This window comes from Aristolochia californica, unplaced genomic scaffold, assembly GCF_029961685.1.
Source record: "Aristolochia californica isolate CCGP_79_NKW_82.1479 unplaced genomic scaffold, dmAriCali1.0.hap1 SCAF_1, whole genome shotgun sequence".
NCBI lineage: Eukaryota > Viridiplantae > Streptophyta > Magnoliopsida > Piperales > Aristolochiaceae > Aristolochia > Aristolochia californica.
Window position 1 is genome coordinate 52,592,750 of NW_027181770.1, and position 23,676 is coordinate 52,616,425.

Genomic DNA, 23,676 nt, shown 5'->3' on the forward strand with positions numbered 1-23,676 from the left:
TTCTGCACAGTATCGGCGCTCTGTGCGTCGCTCCCCATGGAATTAGTCTAGAAATCCTAATAAACTAACAGTAATGTACTACTCTCATACCACTTGGTAGAAAACCGTAATCTTAAATTCTAATCCAAAATTTACATAATGCCAGAATATTAGGATTCGAGATAAATACTTGGATCCGTTTCAAATGATCGCCTACTATTGCGAAATTCCGCGGCAATCGATACGAACGGATGATTGGTTTTGTGATCTTCTTCAACTAAATCTCCTTAGTTCTTCAATGGGACCGTCGTCTCTTCCGAATGGTTGTGTGTGATTTAGTCTCTTGGGGACCATAACCATAATATGTCTCCTTATATAGGGTTCCTATAATTCCCTATGGTATATATTCAATTGACCCATATTCCTTAATAGGCTTAACAAAATTAAACTACTTAATTTCGGATCATTCCATTAAATAGTAAATATAATTGAATAATAGATATGTTGCCCAGATTAGAATAAGAAAAGTAAGTTTCCCAACACATCTACCTCTCTTTGTGCAACCTTAAAAATGTGTAAGAGGGAGGTCTTCTCCTACTCTTACACTTGTATGTAAAGCAAAACAAAAGGGAGAGGTCCATCGCTCACCTTGATTGCTTAATCATGTCCAAGCGAGATCCTGGTGAGGATATGTAGTGAGATCCAAGGCCTACTCCTTTCTCCCTACCATTCTCCTTTCATCCATAGGCAGGTTTAATAGGAAACTCGTCCTATTGAAACCCAGCCTAGTTGAGACGGGAATAGGTTTCCCCTAAAAAACCTACACAAGGTTGGGTACATAACAAAGTCAACACTAAAAGTTATACACAATTTGGAGTGTATTTTAATATAAAATTCACTTTAGAAAGGCACCATTTATTTTACTTCAAATGACAATATAAAAAGTTTTAAGAGTATATATTTTACACGATTTTATCAATCTTGTTTGTTTTCTAATTAAAATTGAATGGAGACCGCTTGTGAGGAGCATTGATTGGATGTGGTGTACGAATAGGTTGAGATAGAGCTGTTGTCCTTTCCCTTTTCCTTTTCTTCCAACCACTATTAGAAGTTTATTGAATGAAAACATTTCTTGCTGTAGACCTAAATCAAAACCTCTTTTAGAGTACTTAACTAAAGCCTGCGGATATATATGTGTCTAGTTTCAGATCTCAAATACTTTTTCACATGGTAATTTAAAGAAATGACACAAGAAAGGTCAACTCTCAGTTTTCCTGCTTCAAAGGCAAATCGGCCGATTATTGATGACTCTCTCCAACTTCTAATGAACCAGGAGATTTCTACTCATACAAGGGAGCACCATTCAAGATGAGAGGCAGGAGTAAGCCAAAGCCTTCTCCTCACTAAGTTCAGCTGCAGTTGCATCTAGTTTCTGCCTCGAGAATTCATCTATTGAGAGCCCTGCTTCATTTAAACAGATACCAAGGAAACCATTTGTTGGTTAGAGATGACATTTCCCTAATAGAAAACAGCACACAGGAAATTTACTGCAACATGACTTTAATATATTGTCAATGAACAGATGGTTTTATTCAGATAAAGCAAATTATAATCTCTGGTAATCCAAATAATGCATATAAAGCTGTTAAAACAGTACACTCGAAAAATAGATGCATAGTATGTGGGATAGATACTTCTGGAGATCATTTTTGGAGAAAATATGTTTATTGTAATCTATCTAGTACTTCTTGTAGAGACAGTACCAGTTCAAACACCAGCGACATCAACAATACACGGTGAAATGGTCCATTCAGTTTCATAGGAGGGTTCAGATACTAGCAACATAAACCATCCCTGATGAATGGGTCGGACACCAGTGATATCAACTGTTCGGTATGCCACTCTAAGCCAATATTTGGTGGTTTAAGGAACCATTTCCATCAGAGGTTTTTTGACAAGTAGATGAGTTTTTCCTCAACTATTATTGTCACCTTGAAGAACCAGCGCAACTCAATTCACATCAATTCAAACTTATGTAGACAACTTTCTGTCTATGACACAACCACTTATTTTTTTGAAATGACACAGCCATTTCTTACAAACACAGTTCAAATATAACCTACATAGAACTCTCAGGTATACATAGTCAACATTGTTAAATTACGTATGCAGGTGTATTTTGGTCATTTTGACATATCTGATATGGTATGTGCCTATGATTCAATTTGTATGAAAATCTAAGTTGCATAGAGAGAGATATGGAATGTTGTATATGAGGGGCATTTTAGTCCTTTCATCATATTTTCACTTTAAAAAGATTATAAAGAGGATTAGTCTCACCGTGCAGCCTCCACAGCTGCTTCTCTCTATTCTCATTCCCCCTTTACTTCTTCTCCTCTTCTACCTCAGAATTCCTCTAATTTCTTGTTTTTCATCAAACATCATCAATGAAAACAACAACATTATCATTGCTTTAATCCAACAGTATAGAGTTCATCTGCGTGGCCTCCTCTACTCTGCATCAACCTTACCAAATTCTCACTAAGTTTAACCATTTCCCAAGTTTCTTTCTCATCACTTCCATTCCATTCCATATCATTTAGGAAGTCTCAACTTGTACTACTATTCTTTTTCTCCTTCCACAAGAAGGGCTATTCAATTCTTAAAACCTGAACAGCGCATTGACCCAATAATTTGTTCACTTTAAATTTGTTCAATGAAGTTAAACTACCAGGTCAACAGAAAGTAATGAGCTATACGTCCAAGACATTATTCTCTTCAAAGGTCCAAGATTGAAAGACAATTTATTAAGCTGAGTGCATATTAGCAGTCAGGACCAACTGACTTTGCCAGGTTTCTTGGGGTTAATAAACATTTCATGTGAAGTTTCCAAATGCGATTCAACATGGTTCAATTGCATGGTAAAACAGAGCCCACAACACTGATTTCTCTTTCCAATTTCTACAAATATAATATATATTCACAACTCAACTAGAAATATGAACAATGGATTTTTGACAAGTGAACATCCATCAGAAATTGTTTTAACACACAATTATGATTTTGTATCTACAGGATAGAATAGAACCATAATTACCATACCAGTTTTTTTTTTTTTAAACTAATAGCCCACCAGATTAAATTGACAGATGTAAACTAAGCACCAAGAAGACAATACCTTGCACAATTTTCCATTCTCCAGTTGCACAAGTAACTGGGAAAGAGTATACAAGCCCAGCAGGTACATTGTATGATCCATCAGAGTAAACTCCCATGGAAACCCAAGTGCCCTACAGAGGGAACTAAAGAATTTTAACACAATGATGCATTTTAAATTACTTTAAAAAATGCAAAAGCAGATTCACAAGAGATCATATAATAACAGTAACCTCAGGGGTTCCAAGCACCCAGTCACGTATATGATCACATGCAGCACTGGCAGCAGATAATGCACTTGACAGCTTTCGGGCTTTAATGATTGCTGCACCACGTTGTTGGACAGCAGTGATGAATTCACTATTCAACCTGTTTAGTCAAATTTCTCTAATTTAAGTCAGACAAAAATATGTATGTATACATCCATGCATATATATAGATATATATATATATATATATATATATATATATATATATATATATATATATATAAATAAATATAGATAAGTTGACCTCGCTTTTGCTCTTACCAGGCATCATCAGCAACCAGCTCCCTAACTGGCTTCTCTCCAGCTGATGTTTTAACAGTCGCATGGTTGATATCAGGGTATTGAGTGGAAGAATGGTTTCCCCATATAATAACATTCTTAACATCACTAACTTGGACATTCAACCTCTCTGAAATCTGACCTAAAGCCCTGTTGTGATCAAGCCTTGTCAAGCAAGTAATGTTCTTCTCAGGAATGGATGGAGCAAACTCCTTCAGGATCAAGGCATTGGTATTTGCTGGGTTAGCCACAACCAGGACCTGAAGAAATTACACAAAGATCAACTGGCTTAGTTTTGCACAACACAGATACTGAAGATTGCATGCCAGACTTGAAGAACTACATGGCATGCAATTCAGTAGTAAAGATTGCTTTCATTTTTTAATATAGGCAACCAATTCGATACACTAAAATAAATAGAAGATAAATGTGAAATTACCTTGCAGTTTGGAGCTGCATGTTTTTCTAATGCAGAAGCTTGAGCCTTGTAGATTGAGACATTTTTTGACATAACGTCTTTCCTCTCCATGCCCTCTTTCCTGGGGAATCCACCAACCATAACAGCTACACTGACACCAGTGCAAGCCTCAACAACATCGGTTGTGGCAACAACACCTGAAATATGAGTACTCAACAACAGGTTCATCATTTATTTAAAGATTACAAATGGTACATTTAGCACATTGAATGTATGTGCACTTTATTGCTCTTGGCTAAACAAGTATGTACAACTTCTATTGAGATGTGCATGATATCTGGGAGCTCCCCAACCAACTCAAACTCAAAATACAGTGGCCATGCCCAACAAAATGAAAGCTCCGCTGAGTTGGATTGACTACATTACCAACTGAATGATGTAAGAAGAGTTTCATGTACCCATAAGCTTGAACTTTTCCAAATTGAAAAGAAATGGGAGAAAGTACCCTTCAAAAGCGGAAATGCAGCATCAAGCAATTCCATCTTCACCCCATTCAGAGCCTCTGCAGCTGGTGGGATGTCAAGCATGTGCAAAATTACTGGTTGGTCAGGTCCCAACATCACTCCTCTAGCAATCATTGGAACAAGAGCATAACCAATTTGGCCTGCAAACAGAAAAAAAAGAAGCTTTTGTTAAAATTTGATGGGAAAAAGGGTGGAAGATATGAGGTGAAACATTTCTGAGATCCAGAGACAAATTGGAGAGAAAATCTATCCCAAAATATCTCCACAATAAAACTGATTTCGTGTAGATCGTATAAAATTAAACAATATAGAAGAAAAATCCCCTTCAACATGATCCAACGCATTCATATCACTCACAATTCATATAAAGATGTCCAGGCCTTAGCTCCAGTATATAACCCCCGGTACTTAGATCAATACAACAAGAAAACAGACTGAAACCTTAAAGACTTATTTAGTCCTCTTAATGGTAAGAGAGAGAAAAACGGAATAAAAGCATGTGATACAACCAGAGCACAAAGCAGAAAAAAAAGAAACATAATGCTTGGCATACTTATTATAAAATACTTGACATAAATCTAATCACGTCGTCGAGCTTTGTCACAAGAAACGATCTAACGGTTTAGGTCAGCCTGTTATACACATAATACCAATCAAGCAGTTTGGCTTCAGCTTCTTGTTATATAAGCAAAATGGATAATCTAAAATGACAGGAAACATACATGAAAGAGTGAACAAAAGACTGAAACTGATGGCAAAGAAGATAACCAGCATTCTCACCCTACTTTTAAAATTTTTAAAAAGATAACCAGCAGATTTGAACGATGGATACTAAATAACCAATGCCTTAAGGCGCTTGAAAAGTAACACCTCAGAAGAGAAAAGGCCCTTATTAATTTTCTCTGTGGCCTTAACGAAAAATAGAAAACTAACAGCAAGCAAAGGAAACAAAATAATGTCAATCCAATTCCTTGCAGGTTAACTTGAGAACAAAACAAGAAAAATAAAAGTGACATAGGCAACGACAATAAAAAATGAACTAAAATTCGCACCCCAATCAAGCATAAAACGGAGATAAAGCCTTGGTAAGACAATTTTAAAAAAAATGCCTTGGTAAGAAAATAACTTCATTGATCAATAAAACAGTATGATCATTGCAATTTTGAATCTTCTAACATTCAGGCCAGATTGAAAATTCAACCCCGTATCGTATGTACAACATCAAACAATGGGCATCTAGGAAACTGTATAGATACATAGAGCTATCAACTACTTCCTTGAAGTTATAAGAAGCAGCAGATCAGTATAAATCAGCTCATGCTCTATTCATTATTGAAGAGTTTAACTATTGGGGAAAATTCCTCAAAGAAAAAATGACGGAAGAACTTCCAGCCCAAATACCATCAAAACCACAGGGCAAGTACTTCAGTTACATTGTTATATTGGATACTACATCCGCGTTCAGATAAAAAGTGTAATCCAAAGAGAGCCAAAAAACTGAAAAGCATCTACTATAAAAATATGGAGTAGCACACTTAGCAGATCAACCAAAAGCCAAGGTCAATTTGATTTGAATAAGATCTGGATAAAAACAGTCCAGACATTCACAAGTCATCATAAAGTAAATTCTTGATAGCAACACAACCTCTAGCATTGAAGGACAGACAGTAAGATACTGTAATGTAGTCATGGATCACGACATAACTCCACATAAAGTAACAACAATGAAGCATCTATTTTTCCAGGCAGTAAAGAGCAAAAAGTGAGGAAGCTGCTCCCATAAAAAAAAAAAAAAAAAACGCAAAATCCGTCGCCTGTAATCGGAAAACAACCAATCAAAACCACTTCATTGATCTGAAACCTTTTGAAACGGCGAGATTTAAAACGCTTGTGCTCCAAAAGATCCTCTCATAGGCATCAAAATCAGATTTTGAATACACAAAGAAGACATAGATAAGAAAACTAGCGAACAGAAAAATAACAAAGATCTCGTTTTCTCTCTATTATCCATCCGAGAAACCATTTCCAACAAAGTTAATCGGAAAAAAAGAGACTTGTAAGACAAGTAAAAGGAGCTTCCTCACAGACCTGCAGCACCGGTGACGAGGACTCTAATAGGATCCTTTGCCATTGTTAGAACAGAAAGGGAAAGCGAAAGACAATGGTCGACCAAGGGAGGAAAAGGATGGTGGAGGAAACAGACGACAAGCCGATGAAAACGAAGCACATAATAAAGAGCGACGAGAGAGAGGTCAGTGCTCTAAGGTACGCCGAAGTGCGTGATACGCTATACGCATGATATGCTTCGATGCTTCCACGTCAGCATTAAAATGTAAGCCAGAAAAAATAATTAAAAATAAATAAATACATCATTTTTCGACGAGTCCGGCCCTGCGATAAATGAGGGGCCGTCTCACGTGGCAGCTGACGTGACCCCGAAAATATCAGAGATTTGATAAATAAAAGGATCCGGCTTATTCACCGTTAACGGAGGGTTGATCTTCGTTATTTACCATTAGTTTTACTTAATTTTTTCACCCACGAAATATATCATTATTTTTGTCTCTTTTTTATTTTCCAAAAAAATAGTTTTGTTCTCCTTATTATTATAATTAAATTTAATTCAAAAAAAAAAAATCAATGGTGCCTGTTGACTCAAACCCAAACAACCTAAATTATTAGAAAAGGTCGAAAACCTTATGGTTCTGTTTGGAACCCCATGTAAAAGAAAAGAAAATAAAAAGTCGACCATTATTATTCACAAAAATAGTTAGTAAAAAAGACTCAAACACCTTATACTAAGTCATTTTTTTGTGACATTGGTTGCAACAATAGAATTTCATTTCAAAGGTCTCTGGACAATATCACATTAGGTTTCCATGTCTTAGTTGTTTAGATCTAGGTTGGTGAATTGTAACAAGTGTTACAAGTCATTGGAGTTTGACCACAAGCTTACCTAGATGATATTTTAAAAAATAAAATACAAAAGCTCAATATGTAACCAGTAGAAAGGAGGTGGATGTGTTGCATGCTGGCGTGAATACAAGGGCCCTTCCCTAGTGGCACATGAGGATTTTCTCCTTGTGCACATTATCTACTTGTACCTAGTTTGATCATCTGAATTTTGACCTTACCCTGAGTATGTGACCAAACAAGGGACTCTTAGGTCCCATAAATTACAAACCTAGAAAAGGAGTGAATATGTTTGTAATCTTTTGATGTCAATTTTAAATTTCTATTTAATTGAGCAAAGTGTTCTCTCATTTTTTAGTATTTTTTTTGTAATCTTAATTTTAAACTAAACATCAATACAATTGTAATTAATACTAAAATGAATACACAAGATTTATAGTGGTTCACAACCCAAATTAAAGTCACAACGTCAACTCTCAAGTGTTTGCACCTTGGAGTTGAATCTATTAGGCAAAAAGGTTAAACAAAACTTCATTAAAAAAAAAAAAAAACTCCAAGGCAAATATAACTTTGCCCACAAAAGAAAATGTTGCAATAACTAAACTATATAATCTTGCTTAGACCCTTTAAGGATTTACAATCGTAAAATAGGTTCAGACCTAGACCAACAACTAGGATTTTTGTTAGCCAACTAGACTTAAAAGTCAATACCCACACATGAAAATTTTAGTACCTCAACTACAATTGCAGAGGTTTATATAAGAAATTGAATTGAAGATTCGTGTTACCTTTACAAGGTTTGACCAATTAGAATGCAAAGGTTCTTTGCTTACATTTATGTTCAATATAATGTCTCTCAAATAGTCTAATTTCACAATGTAGCCACAAATAAACATATGTCCCTCATAAGCATCTTTCCAATTTTGACAACTACCCAATTAAATTCCCAAACAAAATGATTTCAAAATAAGGAACACTATTAGGAAAACTCAAAATAAATTTGAAAATGAAGCTCTTGTCAAATACACAAATTGAAAGTGAATGATAATTTTAATCCTCGTTCCAATTTGTTGAACCAAGTTAATTTCAAAGTAGGTGCAAAAGTGATCAACAAGGGTTAGGCATGTACACCAAATATTTTAAAGGGAATGACTTAGTGTGCTTAACTAATGCAAAGTTCAATTTAATGTGGAAGCAAATCAAATAATCTCTATGCATAATATGTTACTAAACAAACCAGATTTCAAAGTAATTTGCACAAATTCAAATACTAAGTAAAAAATCATATTTAAAAGTATAAAATAATATGCTAGCCAACATTTAAAATTTTAATGATTAAGTTCTTTCTCATCCAAAGCTACCCTAAAGATGACTTCAAAGTTTTGAATGATATGGATAGCTTTGTGGTCATTGTGGCATTCTCTCTCACTCATTTGAGACAAAAAATCGACTTATAGAACGAATTCATCATGTTCTAATATATATTTGGTAGGTTTTGAAATAGATTTTTTATCCTTATATAAATTTGGCCAAATCATTGATGAATAATGTAAATAAATACTTAAAATTATCGGTTTGAACTATTGATGATAATGATAGGTCACCTAAAGATTCTAGTGACCTCACATATGAGCTTCAAATGTTTTTCTCCCGTCGCTTTCTTGGTTGCCCATTTAAACAAAGGGTAGTATTCAAATTCTACAGCAACATTAGTTTGCTCTTGGATTTGTTTTAGCGTTCAACTGTTGATGGGCATGGGCATACTGTATTTTCCACTATACGTTTATGTTGTCTTTTGGTATCCAAATAGAAGAAGTGAGGATTCCAATTATGTTGTTGCTCCTATTTGTTGGCAATTGTGCCCAGGTATTTGAATATATATGTGAGTATTCAAATGTTGAGATTTGTTTTTCAACACTATTTTTGACATGTGATGTAAATTAATGAGTATCCGAATGTTGAACATTTTTCTTCATATGGGTAGCTTTCCAACTTTTTGTTTCTCTAACGTTAGGATAGTACCTTAGGACGAGTTAGATGTTGTTCTAAACCAAGTGGTTGGGCATTCAATGTATTTGAGTATTCAAACACTTTTTAGTATTCAAATGCATTTTAGTATTTGAATGGATTTGTATTGTTGCTTCATCCTTTTTCTTTTTGAAAGCCTTCACTATTCAAATTCTTTTTGTGATTTGAACTCTAGTGTTTCTTTGAGCAGTGAATTGTCTTAAAAAATGTCTTACTTTCATTTAATTTTCAAGGTTAGTTCTAACTATTTGTTATCATAAAACAATGAAATGAAGATCTCGATACACGCTTCTTCCAATAGGGACTAGGTTTAAGTGAACTCGATTTATGCAACCCAATTTATACCTACAATCTTTTTCTTCTTAGCCCTTGCTTTGCAAAGCTTCTCTAAGTTATGACTTTTTTTTTGTTATAAAAATATATATATTTCTTAGAAATTTTTGGAGTTTTGACATTCACGACAAATTAGCGCCACCTCATTAAAGTCACTACATATTTACCTTGAGTACTCTTGTTTCCAACCATTGTCAAAAAAGTTGCATAAGTGTTATTCAAAAAGGGCAATGCAACGCCATGGGCAAATAGGAAGTGCAAAATTGTGACAATGTGTTGCTACTCCAATCTATGGTAGCACCAACTTTCGTTTAAGGACAATTTTTACAACGTAAAATTTATATTACTATTATTTGGCAAGTAAATTTGGTCTTTGTTCATGTAATATTTATTGCAAGTTTATTTAGACTATTAAAATTATGTTAATTTGCAATTTGTTTAAAGGAAGAAATGCTCTAAAGGAAAATTCATTTCCCAACTCAATACAAAACATAAAAATGCTTGTTTACAAACAAATCAATTTGCTTGTGTCATGCAACTCTAACAATGCAATTATTTATAATAAAAAATTGTATGGTGATCAGTGGATAGATGAGTATATATTGGTTGCTATAATTGTTGACCAAGAGTCGACTCTCATCCATATTTTGATGATAATAAAATTTAATAGTGTTAATAATTATAAATTTTCTATTTTAGGTGCAATTCCTTTAAGAGATACAAAAATCAAGGTTTTACAAATAAATCGACAAATGCATCTCAAGACCTAAAGGCAAATCATGTGCCAAGTCATCTTGAAGAAACTCTCACAAGCAAACAAATGAAGACTTCAAGATTAGAGTTTAAGTGATATAGAAAAGTGTCAAGAACTCATCATATAAGGGGACGACACTAAAAACTCCAAATTTGAGGTACATAAGAGTACTTGGAACCTTATGACATATTTCCATCAAATCATGTTTTTTCGATACATAGCCATATTTTAAACTTGTTATAAGTCCTTAGGATCATTTTATGATGCTTAATAAGCCTAGTTTAGAAAACTAGCAATGACGTGATGATCATTATCTGGTATTGTTCGATCATACCCATACAAGAGTACTTGGAACCTTATCACATATTTCCATCAAATCATGTTTTTTCGATACATAGCCATATTTTAAACTTGTTATAAGTCCTTAGGATCATTTTATGATGCTTAATAAGCCTAGTTTAGAAAACTAGCAATGACATGACGATCATTATCTGGTATTGTTCGATCATACCCTATGCAAACTAGCAAAGTAGTATAAAGCATGATCGATCAACCAAGTAGATTGATCGATTCGACAGAACTATGCCAAAATGAGCTATAAATCATGATCGATAATCTTCAACGGGTTTATCGACCATACTTGTCTTGGCATTAAAAAATATATGGCATGATCCATCATACCTATGTATTGATTGATAAGATAAAACTATTATCAATATGGGACATACAACATGATCAATCATACCTACAATATTGATAGATCATACGTAGTTTTGCATACTTAAATGCATTATCATCATAGTTTAAAATCCAAAAATATTTTGTATTGTGCATCAAAGGTTAGAGTCTTGGATATCTTAAAAGGAGAAATGGTGTAAGCTTTTATTTCTTCGTGTTTTCCTTTTCTTATTGCATACGATGTTCTAGAACCTTTAATCTAGATAAAAGTGTTTGCTAGAGCTAGAATCTAACCACTTAATCTCTAGGGAGATTTGCATACGTATTCCTTAAAAGAGCACCAAAGTTGCTTTTATGTAATTTTCAACAACTGGAGTTTAATAGTGGAATTTCCTATACAAAGGTTTTTAGGCGATGAATGCCAATAAGGGGATCATCGATAACAAAATATCTTTGGGTTCAAATTTTTAGCGTGTGTATTTCACTTTATACTTGCTTTAATCACCCCCCCCCCCCTTTTGAGAAACCACCTCGGCCAACGATAGTTGTATATTGTGACTTTTTGGTGTTTGTAAACCAATTTAATTTTTTCAAACAAGTGGATGAGCAAAGCCTCTAGCAAACTAAAAGCTTTCTCTAGAACAATAAATCCAAGTTGAGACACTTCATGTAAATATTTGTGGCAAGTTCATTACAATTACTAAAATTATCCTAACTAGCAATTTGTTTAAGGGGAAAATTTTATAAAGGAAAATCCATATTCCAATTTCAGGGTAACTTTGTGCCAATCAATTTTTTTTCCCATTATTAGGGATATTTTTTTGCCTCATTCTTCTTGATTCCTTTTGCCTTAAAAAAAATCGAAATATATAGAAAAATGAGTTTCTTATTGCTCCAATAAGAATCTATGGGAAAAATAAACCAAAAAAAATACTAATATAGTTCTCCATCACTTACTTCTTACTTCTTACTTCAATCTTATTACGATTATTTATAAAAATATTTTATTTCTTACACAAGTACAATCACTATAACTAATTTTCCTATTATTTTTTGTGATAATACAAACGCAAGAAAAACCGATCAAGGGATTTTTTTTCCATTAGAAAAAAATTCAATTAGAAAATTGGACAAATGCAAAATGATTTTTACATCATTGTGTTTTCTTATTATGACACAAATGGTCCTTTAGGTTTGAACACAAAAAAACTAAGTTGATTGTTTGATTAATAAAGTCATGTTTCTCTTTTTTGGAGGTTAGTCGATTCTTTTTGTCAAACCCACCTTCAAGAGAAAAGAGTTAGAATATTTCTCAAATTTTTATCCTTGCATCATCATAATTTAAAGTCCAAAAATATTTTCTATTGTGCATCAAAGGTTGGAGTCTTGGATATCTCAAAGGAGAAATGGTGTAAGCTTTTATTTCTTTGTGTTTTCCTTTTCTTATTCCGTTGGTTGATCTAGAACCTATAATCTAGATAATTATTTTTACTAGAGTTAGAATCTAACCATAATCTCAAGGGAGATTTGCATACGCAATCCTTAAAAGAGAGCCGAAATCTCTTTTATGTAATTTTCAAAAAATATAGTTTAATAGTGGAATTTCTTATACAAATGTTCTTACCCGGTGAATACCAATAAGGGGAGCATCGATAATAAAATATCTTTGGGTTCATATTTGTACTCTGACACTATACTTGCTTTAATTTTTATTTTGAACATTAAGATTTTAATTTGAAATATCTCAATTGGTCCCCCTTTTGAGAAACCACCTCGGCCAACAATAGTAACACTCTATTTTTTCTCTTTTATTTTGTTGGTTTCAGATAGTGGTTTGGGGTAGTGAGGCCAGTACCGGTTATGTATATTGTGACTTCTTAGTGTTTGTAAACCAAATTAATTTTTTTAAACTATTGGATGAACAAAGCCTAGAAGCCAATTCTTCATTGATGGAAAACAAATTCTTGACTTAGTATTTTATTGCATATGAGCTAGTTGATTTACAGAGGAAACAAAGAAAGCAATGTGTGGTGTTAGTAATTTTATAAAGGTATTGACATTGGATTGGGACTTCTTGAACTTCATACTTGTTTAGCAACAGTATACAGCTAAATCAAAAGGTGTTTTTTTTTATAAAAGCAACGTTAAACCCCTATTTTGAAAATCCAATAGTTGCACTAAGCCTGCCCTGCCAACCTCCACCACAGTGGTATGATAAGTGTGAAATTAAACCAAAGAAATTTTGTATAGAAGCAAGAAGTAGAAATGTAAAACAAAGCTAACAAAATGAGAGAATATTAGCAATTACCAAATTCTTAAGAGCCATGGTTTAAAAATTATGACTTCTATTTCTCTTTTTTATATTGTCATTGAAGAGATCTGGTGATACTTATTTTACGAACCTCCAAGAATGGGAGTTTGTCTTTGATGTAACTTTTTTCCATTACGTTTAACTTAATAATTTTGGCTTCTTGCACTTCATTCTCGAAGCTTTTATTTGGTTTCCATATGGATATGGAAGCTGGTGATTTTTAGCATTGCATTTTATTACAACAATCATATAATTTAAGCTTTGTCTGGTCAATGTTAATCATCTGGGATTTCCTATACATTATTCTTAATAGCTGATTTATGTCTGATAGGATGTTGCAAAAAAAATTATGTCATTCATACTACAAGGAAAGCGTGCATTTTGTATTCAACCTCTAATGTATCTGTATATTGCATTAACCATCTTTTAGTGCCATCTATGAACTACACATTTCTGTCTATTTTCAAACATGGTTATTGTTGGGGTGATTGCAGGAATAAGAAGGCACACACAAGATTGCTGAAAGAGATACAAACTTGTAAATACCAAGAGTGATCAACTATAACTCCAACTAATCGTCCGAAACTGGTTAACCATCGAGTTGTGATGGCCACAAAATTGAGAGTTGGCATTAGTTACATTCTTGGATAAAGAAAAGAAAACTCATACAATTAGGAAAACAAGTTCCATTAAATTAGAAACTTGCAACTGGTTTATCAAAAAGACCAAGTTTGCGTCAAACCTATTAAAATTCATCTGAATTTGATTTAAAGCTAACATCTTGGCTTTAATAGCATCAAATTCAGTACCCAAACCATGCAATTTTTTTTGCAACAAGCAACTAATTTTGCTGTTTTCTCAACTCATTCTCATCCATAGTAAACGGATGATATGCATAGAAATACACTATAATACTCTGTAACAGTTTGATTTCCTCTTTTCAACCAAAAAAAGTCAATATATAGCTCATAAACATGAGAGGGATTACTCTCTTGTGCATATAAAGGTTCTATAGATAGCCATATAGTCCTTGTCATCTAATTCATCACATGATTTCGAAGAGTAGAATCAATACTATTGACAATCCAGGTCATTACTTGAATGTCCTCTGCCTCCCAATCATCATTTGGAGGCACTAGGGGATCTTTTCGAATAAACTTCAACTTCTTTCTACCCTTAAAGATATATTTTGACAGACTTAGCCCGATTAAAATAATTAAACCCTGTCAACTTTTTTGAAGTAATCATGATAATATCCTTTCCATCAAACCTAGAATCCTCTAGCCGAGGTATAAATTTCTCCTGTCTCAGCCATAGTACTGATATATGATCACACAATAACCAATTTAATCTTCCAGACAATTTTCAAATTTATCACTAAGGTGGGTCTCATTCATAAAATTAGGGTTAGTACAAAGAAATAAGATATGCACACTTTAACAATCCAATAATCAATGATTCACAAGTATTTCAACCAATATCATGCAAAAGTAGTAACAATTAGGGCTGAAATCATTAATTGGGTGATGATGCAGACATCCAACACTGGGTTAGGTGATGTAGATCTCAAAAAATCCAATTAGGAACCCAATTAGGGCAATCAAAGTGTACAAAATCCTTCAATAATTCATAAAGACCAATAACCCTAAGGTTATGGTAGAGAAAAAGAGAACAAAACTTAACTTTGATGAACCAAGATAAAAAACCTGTAGTTTTTCTCCTTCTAGCAGGTTCTCCTTTTAAAAAATGGCAAGAATCTGCAGTAGAATGCTCCCAACAACGATCTACTACTTTGATACCATGTAAAAATCAAAAGTTGGGAGAAGGAAGAGGAGAAAATTGACAGAGAAAAGGACAAAAGAGAATAAGAGATTTTTGAACAGTCTAAGTGGTGTCCTTGGGAACTATAGAAGAATTCCAAGACTCCTTAAATAAGTGTTTTGAGCGGCAAATTATAAAAATGCCCCTATGCACTTAATAAATCTTAATTTCCTTATATCTCCCTAACTACACATCCTATATATATGAAAATTTAACCATTGATATAATTTAATACGCAAAACAAGTTTACATAAAAAAAAAAAAACCATTGAAGTGGTAAAATGACCAAAATACGACTGGAGGGTAAAATGACTAAAATATCTTAGAGGAAAAAATAAGCAAAATACCCCTAAATGCCTTTTTCTAACAATCCAATTACAGGTTTGAAAATCTAAATGAATCTAATCAATGTGCACTAGTCATTTATGTAAAAACCTTTTAATGTGCTTGCCCACTGACTTTGAGATGCCTAGAGCCATTATTTTCTTTTGAAAATTTAAATGGAGTGAGTCTTACATATCACTGATCTATGAAGAGCACAACTTTTTTTTTTTTTTTTTTTTGGACTACCTTGATGGAACATCACACTCAATCACCTAATTTTTCTTTAAACGGAATTATAATGCAAACTCTATTACTTAGTTATTTTTTTTGTTTATTTTCTAATTACTCAATGATTATGATGATATTAAGAACACATTGTTGTGCATTGGATGTAAGTATATTCAAGTTTTCCGATCTTAGATTAATAGAAAATTCTTGAGTGCAGATTATGTATGTACAACGAAGGTGATGGATACATGTTCACAATCTTTCCCTTTTGGTAACTTTTTTATTCACAAAGCAAGACAAAGTTACCCAATGTCAAATCCATTAGAGATGTAGTTATTCTCAAACATGTGGTGGTTCAAGATAATTGTCTTTTTGTTTCCATTTGAGGCCTCATGATTTGCTCTTATTTTGTACCTTTTGGTAATTAATACTAAGAACAAAGTGTAATTTTTTTTTTTTTTTTTTGAACGGTGAAATACTTCTAGTTTAAAAGAATAAGCATAAAGCAGCGGGGTGACTATGGGTCGGGTTAGGGTCGTGTTTATGAAAACTTGAACCTGAACACCATCCTGGATCCCAAAATCGGGTTAGGGTCGTGTTTATAAAAAACATGAAACAGGGATTTTTGGGTCGCGTCGGATTCGGATCCGTAGAACTTGACCTGACAAAGATTTACAAGACTTACCAAAAATAAAACCGGGTCCCCTAATGAAGCATAACAAGAATAAAGGGGATGGAATCCCAACCTCACGATGGAAAAGATTTTCACGCTACACGAAGGGCCAAAAAAGTTACAAGGGATGGAATCCCAACCTCACGATGAAAAAAAACTGGCATCAGCATAGGCAGACGCGTCGAACCACACCATCGAAATTATTTTTTTTCTGTTTCTCTGGCACTCGTCGCTCTCTCGGTCTCCCTCTTCTCTCGTCTCTTCTTCTGAGATTTTTTTCTCCCTCTAGGTCTCTATCTCCCTTCTCCCTCTCGCTGCGAACATCTTCTCGGCCTCCCTCTCTCTCTCGCACTCGCTCTCTCTCTCGGCCTCCCGCTCGCTTTTCCCTGTCGCTGCTCTCTTTTCCCCTAAAAGATCTCTCGATTTCCTGCGATTTCCTTCGAATTCCCCCTTTCGATTTCGATTTTCGACATTTCGGTGTCGATTTCTTTGATTCTACTTCGATTTTCCCCAAATTTCCGAAGGTAAGCCTAAACCCTACTTTTTTTCAATTAATTTGGTGTTGTATTTTATTTAAATTTAATTTATGTATGCGTAATTTGTATTGATTGTTGCATAATTGTGGGATTTAGGGTTCAATTTCGTCTTGATAGGGTTTAAGTTCGGGTTTATATTAGGGTTTAGTGTATTTAGGGTATGGTTCATGGTATTTAAGGGTTTAAGGTTTAGGATTTTATAAAAAAATTTTAGGGTTCTGTGTTTTTCGGATGATAGGGTTTAGGGCTTGTAGTGTTTTTAAGGTCTAGGATAAAGGGTTTAGGTTCTGGAATTATGGTTTATGGTTCTTTTTAATTTTTTTAGGGTTCTCGGTTAGGGTTTAGAGTATGGGGTGATAGGGTTTAGGGTTTAGTCTAGTTCAAACAAGGCTGAGTCGCCTATACGGGCGTCCATTAGCCAACGAAACCCAACCCCCATCACTGATGAGGTACAGTTCATAGTGACTGTGAAGTCATATGGGGCTCTACCAGGGGTTTTCGGTGAATTTGGACTTGATGTGTGTGTTTTTGTATTGTTTAGTGCATCTGCAATGGAATTAGTTTAATTAATTTTGAAATGTTTTAGAATGTTGTTGAATATCATTGCCTTGCACGGATTTCTAGTTGGGTTCCTTGTCCTTTTTTATATATGTCAGTTTTTTCTGTTTCTGCTATCAATCTCTTTATCTTGGACTTATTTTCTTAACAGGCAAATCTCACACTTGCTGACTTGTATCTCTTTGGATTGTGGTATACGATTGGCATCTAATAATGGCGACAGCTTCGAGTAAGTCATTTGGCATTGGTGTTTACATTACATTTCAGGTTTATAGTGCTTCATTCCTTGACCTAGATTCTTATTTTTTATCATTTGGAAACTTTAGGGAAATGAGTTAATGATATCTCAGTGAATGTTATGGCAAATGTGATGATGCTCATATTAATGGGCCTAGTGGTGATGTGGTTGAGTAGAAATATCAGGACAGATATGATTGTCTGTTTTCACTATTTTGTGTCTTTATTTTTTTATTTTTTTCTAACTCACTATTCCTGTATAATTTACTAAGTTTCTTAATGAAAATATTTAGATGTAAGTCCTATTTTCTGCCTTATTTCAATAAACTAATTATCTTGGCAATGATTTTTTAAAACAGTTGTTTGTCCACTCTCTTGTGCTGAATTATGGATACATTCTTACTTTTCGTTTTTCTGAAATTTGTATGCCTGACCTTATTCTTTTTTACATGAAAACTGGCAGTAGCTTCTAGAAACAATTCTGACAGGAAATTATGCTAGAAACAGTATTTAGAAAGATATAAAATTGACCTTTTGTTTTTCTATTATTTTTTATGCATCTTGTCTTTGGTTCACTGAGCATGGGTATTGCAGTGGCATTTAAATCACGAGAGGACCATCGCAAGCAATTGGAATTGGAAGAAGCACGTAAAGCTGGTCTTGCACCAGCTGAAGTTGACGAAGATGGAAAAGAGATTAATCCTCATATCCCTCAGTATATGTCTTCTGCCCCTTGGTATCTCAATGCGGAGAGGCCGGTAACTGCTGTTGCTTCATATCTCTTTGTGCATTTGACTGCAAACTTCAAGGGTTCATGTGCTGATCATTGTATTTTCTCTGTTTTTTCTCTTAAAGAGTTTGAAACATCAAAGAAAATGGAAATCAGATCCAAATTACACAAAGGCATGGTATGATCGTGGTGCAAAAATTTATCAGGCTGACAAATACAGGAAGGGTGCTTGCGAAAAGTGAGTATTTATAAGATTATTTTTAAAAAATAAGGATTATGGATTCAAGTTTGAGAAAGTTTGGTGTATCTTTTTTCTAATTTAGAATAGCTTTTTGATCTATTGTCTGAGAGTCTATTGCTTTACCTACTTAGATTTTATCTATTGCCTTCTTAGACTTATATGAGGTGAACAAGGAACTTTAAAACCCTTGCCTACAGTCACAGTTGATTCTAACGAGCTCTGATACTTCCATGCACATATTTGTGTCTTTCACGGCCACAAAGTTTTACAAGTTGTTGCATCCCTTCGGTTATTGATAAACTCTGATAGATTCACTTTCTGTGGTCTTCATTTCAAATCATAACCTGGAATGTCTTGTATCTTGGGCCTTTGCATGACTAACCACATGGAGGAGTTAACTAGTGTTAGGTCTTGGGTTAAAGCCTCAATTGGGAAGGGGTGGAGTTGTGTATGTGCGTAATGAACATTTATAAAAAAATCTGGGATATAAAGAGTATTGAGTTTGGTGACTGTGGGCATATTGCCCTGTAGCTAGAAGAAAGGGAATGCTTTCTTTGAGTGGCTGTTAGTGAATTTCTTGTTTCATTTTTTTGTGGCCGATACCTCTTTACAAACCTAACTTGTTTGAAAACTGTCCCTATTGTGGTTTCTGCGAATTGTATTGGAAAAGTCTTTTCTGATGCATTGCATCTCCTTTTGTTCTTGCCCATTCTTTTATCTTTTGGAATAAATTTGTTATCCTTAGTTTTACTTTGTTATCATTTTTGTCTTAACAAGTGTTGTTTCCATGCCACAGCTGTGGGGCAATGACGCATGATACTAAGTCATGCATGGAAAGGCCGCGTAAGATAGGAGCCAAGTGGACCAATAAGCACATTGCACCCGATGAAAAGATAGAAACCTTTGAGTTGGATTATGATGGCAAACGTGATCGCTGGAATGGTTATGATGCAGCTGCATATGCTCGTGTAATTGAGAGATATGAAGTAAGAGATGAGGCCAGAAGGAAGTACTTGAAAGAACAACAACTGAAAAAATTGGAGGAAAAAAACAACAATCAAGATGGGGAAGGTGAAGTTAGTGATGTAGAGGATGATGAGGATGCATTGAAGGTAGATGAAGCTAAGGTTGATGAGAGTAAACAAATGGACTTTGCAAAAGTGGAAAAACGTGTGCGCACCACTGGTGGTGGAAGCACAGGAACAGTCAGGTATTTTTCTAGAATTTCATTCTCATGAATCTTTTCTTCTAAATCCCTTTCATCTTTCGTAAACTAACTTTTTTTATTTGCTTTAGTAAGATAACGTTTGCTTCTCAGATTAAGTTGTGGTACTGTTAGTGATTGAAACATGTTGTAATTTTCTCCAGAAACTTGCGAATTCGAGAAGATACAGCAAAATATTTGCTGAATCTTGATGTGAATTCTGCGCATTATGATCCAAAGACCCGGTCTATGCGTGAAGATCCTCTTCCAGATATGGATCCAAATGAGAAATTCTATGAAGTAAGTTCCTTGCAGGACTTTTATATTCTTTCTTTTGATAAATGGCCTTTTGTTGTTAATATGATGATTTTACTTCATTTTGATTTTCCATGTTTATTATTTATTATCTTTCAAAAAATACTTTTTATTTTAGTTATTTAAAATCGATTTTAACTGTTTATTGCCTCCTTATCAGAACTTTTTTCACTTCAGTTTTTATTGTCCATTAAAACGTGTTGATTTTCTTTTTGTTGACTTATCACTTCTTTTTCTCAGGGTGATAACCAGTACAGAGTTAGTGGGCAAGCACTGGAATTTAAACAACTCAATATCCATTCTTGGGAAGCATTTGAGAAGGGGCAAGACATTCACATGCAAGCAGCTCCTTCTCAAGCTGAACTTCTGTACAAGAATTATAAAGTTATCAAGGAAAAATTGAAGTCCAAAATGAAAGATACAATTATGGAGAAGTACGGGAATGCAGCTTCTGATGAACAACTTCCTAGAGAACTTCTCCTGGGGCAAAGTGAGAAAGAAGTCGAATATGATCGTGCTGGTAGAATCATTAAGGGACAGGTACTGTCTACAATCACTGGTCATTCTTTCTTTGCTTTCACTGGCTTTACTGTTTTATATGGAATTATTATTATTGTTGTTGTTGAGATGGTTGACTGATTGAGAATATGTGGAACAATTCTCAAGAATAATCTGAATATGAATGCCTGAGAAGAATCTGGATATGTCTTCACAGATAGCTCTCACTTGTAATTTACATATTGAGAGGAAATAGGGTCAGGAATCTGCATGTGAATGACACTGCAAAAAAAGGCACATAAGATCCAAATGAACACTTCTGTGGAGCCCTAAAGTAGATAAAGAGTTTGATAAATCCCTACTGGAAAGCACATTTTACTTTCTAGGGTGCAAAGTAGGTAAAATACTTTTAACTATGCTTTCTGCTAGAAAAAAATGGTAGGTTTTGTATTCTCACTGCTCTTTTCTTCCTACAGAATATAATATTCTTTATAATAATTTTATCAAATTCTTTATTTACCTTAGCATCACTGAACACATTCAGTCAATGACCACTCCCTTGTCTACATCTTTTCCAGTGTCCTTGCTCGACTTAGAAGTGTAAATTGTTTTTTCACTTTAAAAGTTTAAGCAACAATTCATACATGTTTTTGTTTTGATAGCCTCTGGGTTTTTCATTTTCCCCTCTTGTGTGCTATATGCCCCACTTGGAGAGTTCTATATTATTTACTCTTCTTAGTGGACTTACTTTACCAGTTTAGAAAAAAAGAAAAAAACGGAGAAATTGTTAGGTTTATTCAGGAGACAGGTGGATCCCCGACCTTCCTTGCTATCTTTGTGATGGAGAGGAGGGGATAGGAGGTGGATTCCCACCTTCCCAGTTCACTCTGCTCTGTTCCTCTCAATGCAGTGAGAGAGTGTTTGGCTAGGACTGGGAGTAACTGCCAACACCTTATTAATGGTTGTAGTCTCCAGCTTCCTTGTTTGTCTTTTCTTAGTGTTAATATGTAGCTCTTGTAGTTTTTGTTGACTTTAATGTCTGTAATTTCTATGTGCTACACTTATAAGTTTTTTTTTTTTTTAATGTGCTCTTCCTTTGGAAACTTCTCTTTAATAAGATCTCTTTCTCATTGTTACTAACAGAAATGGTAAATTCATTTCTCTAAAAGCAAAACAGATTATTACACTTGAATATTTTATAATTTGCAGATGTACAAAAATATCTTTGGTATTGTATACCCAAATCTTTATTTATTCAGTATTTCACTCATTTTACATTTTCAGGAGACTGCTCTTCCAAGGAGCAAGTTTGAAGAAGACGTTTATATAAATAATCATACAAGTGTTTGGGGGTCATGGTGGAAGGATCACCAATGGGGATATAAGTGCTGCAGACAAATGATTCGTAACAGCTACTGTACTGGTTCTGCTGGTATTGAGGCTGCTGAAGCGGCCACAGATTTGATGAAATCGAATTTAGCTCGCAAAGAAGCCATAGAAGGTAATGCAACATTATTTATCAGTTTATTGGATTATTTGCTCAGAAAAGAACTGTTTGACCTCACCTTGAATTATTTCTATGCCGATTGCTCTTATATTACTATTATTTGGGTACTGTTTAATTATTTGTTTAAAAATTCATCTAAATGGGCTCTAATGTAATTCATAGTACTATTAAGAAAAATCCTCTGGTTATTTATTTATTTATTTGTTTATGTCCATTAACACATATTCCATACAGAGACTTCTGCTCCCTTGGAAGATAAAAGGCCTGCAACTTGGGGAACAGATGTGCCTGAAGACTTGGTTCTGGACGAGAATTTACTTGCAGAGGCACTGAAGAAGGTAAAATAATTTCTTCTGTGTAATTCCCTCAAGAAGATGCTTGCAAAGCCTGGTTTTCAATACCCAACTGAGGAGTGCAATGATCTTTTTAGTGCTGGTTCTTTTCTTTGTTGGATTGAATTTTGAGATGTGAATTCCTATTGAATTTTCAGGAGGATGAGAGAAAGAGGGAAGAGAGAGATGAAAGAAAGAGGAAGTACAACGTGAAATGGAATGTTGAGGTACAGTTCTTAACATAGATAGTTGAGAAAGTGGTATTCTTTACTGCTGCTTGTGCCGCTTGTTTGAAATTTGATGACTGGTTGATTTGTGATATAATAATGTTTTTTCTGTGTGTAGGTGACTGCTGAGGATATGGAGGCCTACAGAATGAAGAGAGTCCATCACGATGACCCAATGAAAGAGTTTCTTCACTGAGCACTCACTGCCTGTGTGGCTGAGATCGGAACTCTCGATGTTTACTGTACATACCATGCCTTTGTCCACGCTAATCACTTGATAAGAGTTCGCCAAGAACTAGTGTTTTTGTACTGGAAATCAATTGTTAATGTTGTTGATTTCTTTGCTATGTTTGATTAGTAATATTTTTATAAGCAATAGCTGATTGAACTGGCTAGAGAGCGAATGCGCTAGATGATAGAAGTTGTGAGCAATGGGAGATAGAAATGGTCCAGTTGGAAGTGCAGGATCAGGCTCATAAATAATTCTGGTGCCGGTCCCATACGCCTCTATTGTATATGCACCATTGTTGCTCATAATAATCATAATTGTAACGCGAATTTGGTCTGCCACACTGAACAAAAGCACTTAATTGGGTGGAAAAT

The 23,676-nt window shown here is 34.5% G+C and overlaps 2 protein-coding genes across 2 annotated transcripts; one reads left to right on the forward strand and one right to left on the reverse strand.

The window, feature by feature from the left end:
- Positions 1-1,117: 1,117 nt before the first annotated feature.
- On the reverse strand, positions 1,118-6,837 carry LOC137950684 (malate dehydrogenase). Its single transcript, XM_068797278.1, has 7 exons — positions 6,714-6,837; positions 4,607-4,765; positions 4,123-4,298; positions 3,666-3,943; positions 3,369-3,504; positions 3,158-3,269; positions 1,118-1,440 (listed from the first exon to the last, which is right to left on the reverse strand). The coding sequence occupies exons 1-7, from the start codon at positions 6,754-6,756 to the stop codon at positions 1,343-1,345; spliced, it is 1,002 nt and encodes a 333-aa protein (XP_068653379.1). The 5' UTR covers positions 6,757-6,837; the 3' UTR covers positions 1,118-1,342.
- Positions 6,838-16,823: 9,986 nt separating this feature from the next.
- LOC137950691 (pre-mRNA-splicing factor SLU7-like) lies at positions 16,824-23,468 on the forward strand. Its single transcript, XM_068797290.1, has 11 exons — positions 16,824-17,212; positions 17,934-18,011; positions 18,614-18,777; positions 18,875-18,987; positions 19,787-20,200; positions 20,359-20,494; positions 20,750-21,049; positions 22,292-22,508; positions 22,749-22,852; positions 23,005-23,073; positions 23,192-23,468. Exons 2-11 carry the CDS (start codon positions 17,996-17,998, stop codon positions 23,267-23,269), a joined length of 1,611 nt encoding a protein of 536 aa, XP_068653391.1. The 5' UTR covers positions 16,824-17,212; positions 17,934-17,995; the 3' UTR covers positions 23,270-23,468.
- Positions 23,469-23,676: the final 208 nt, after the last annotated feature.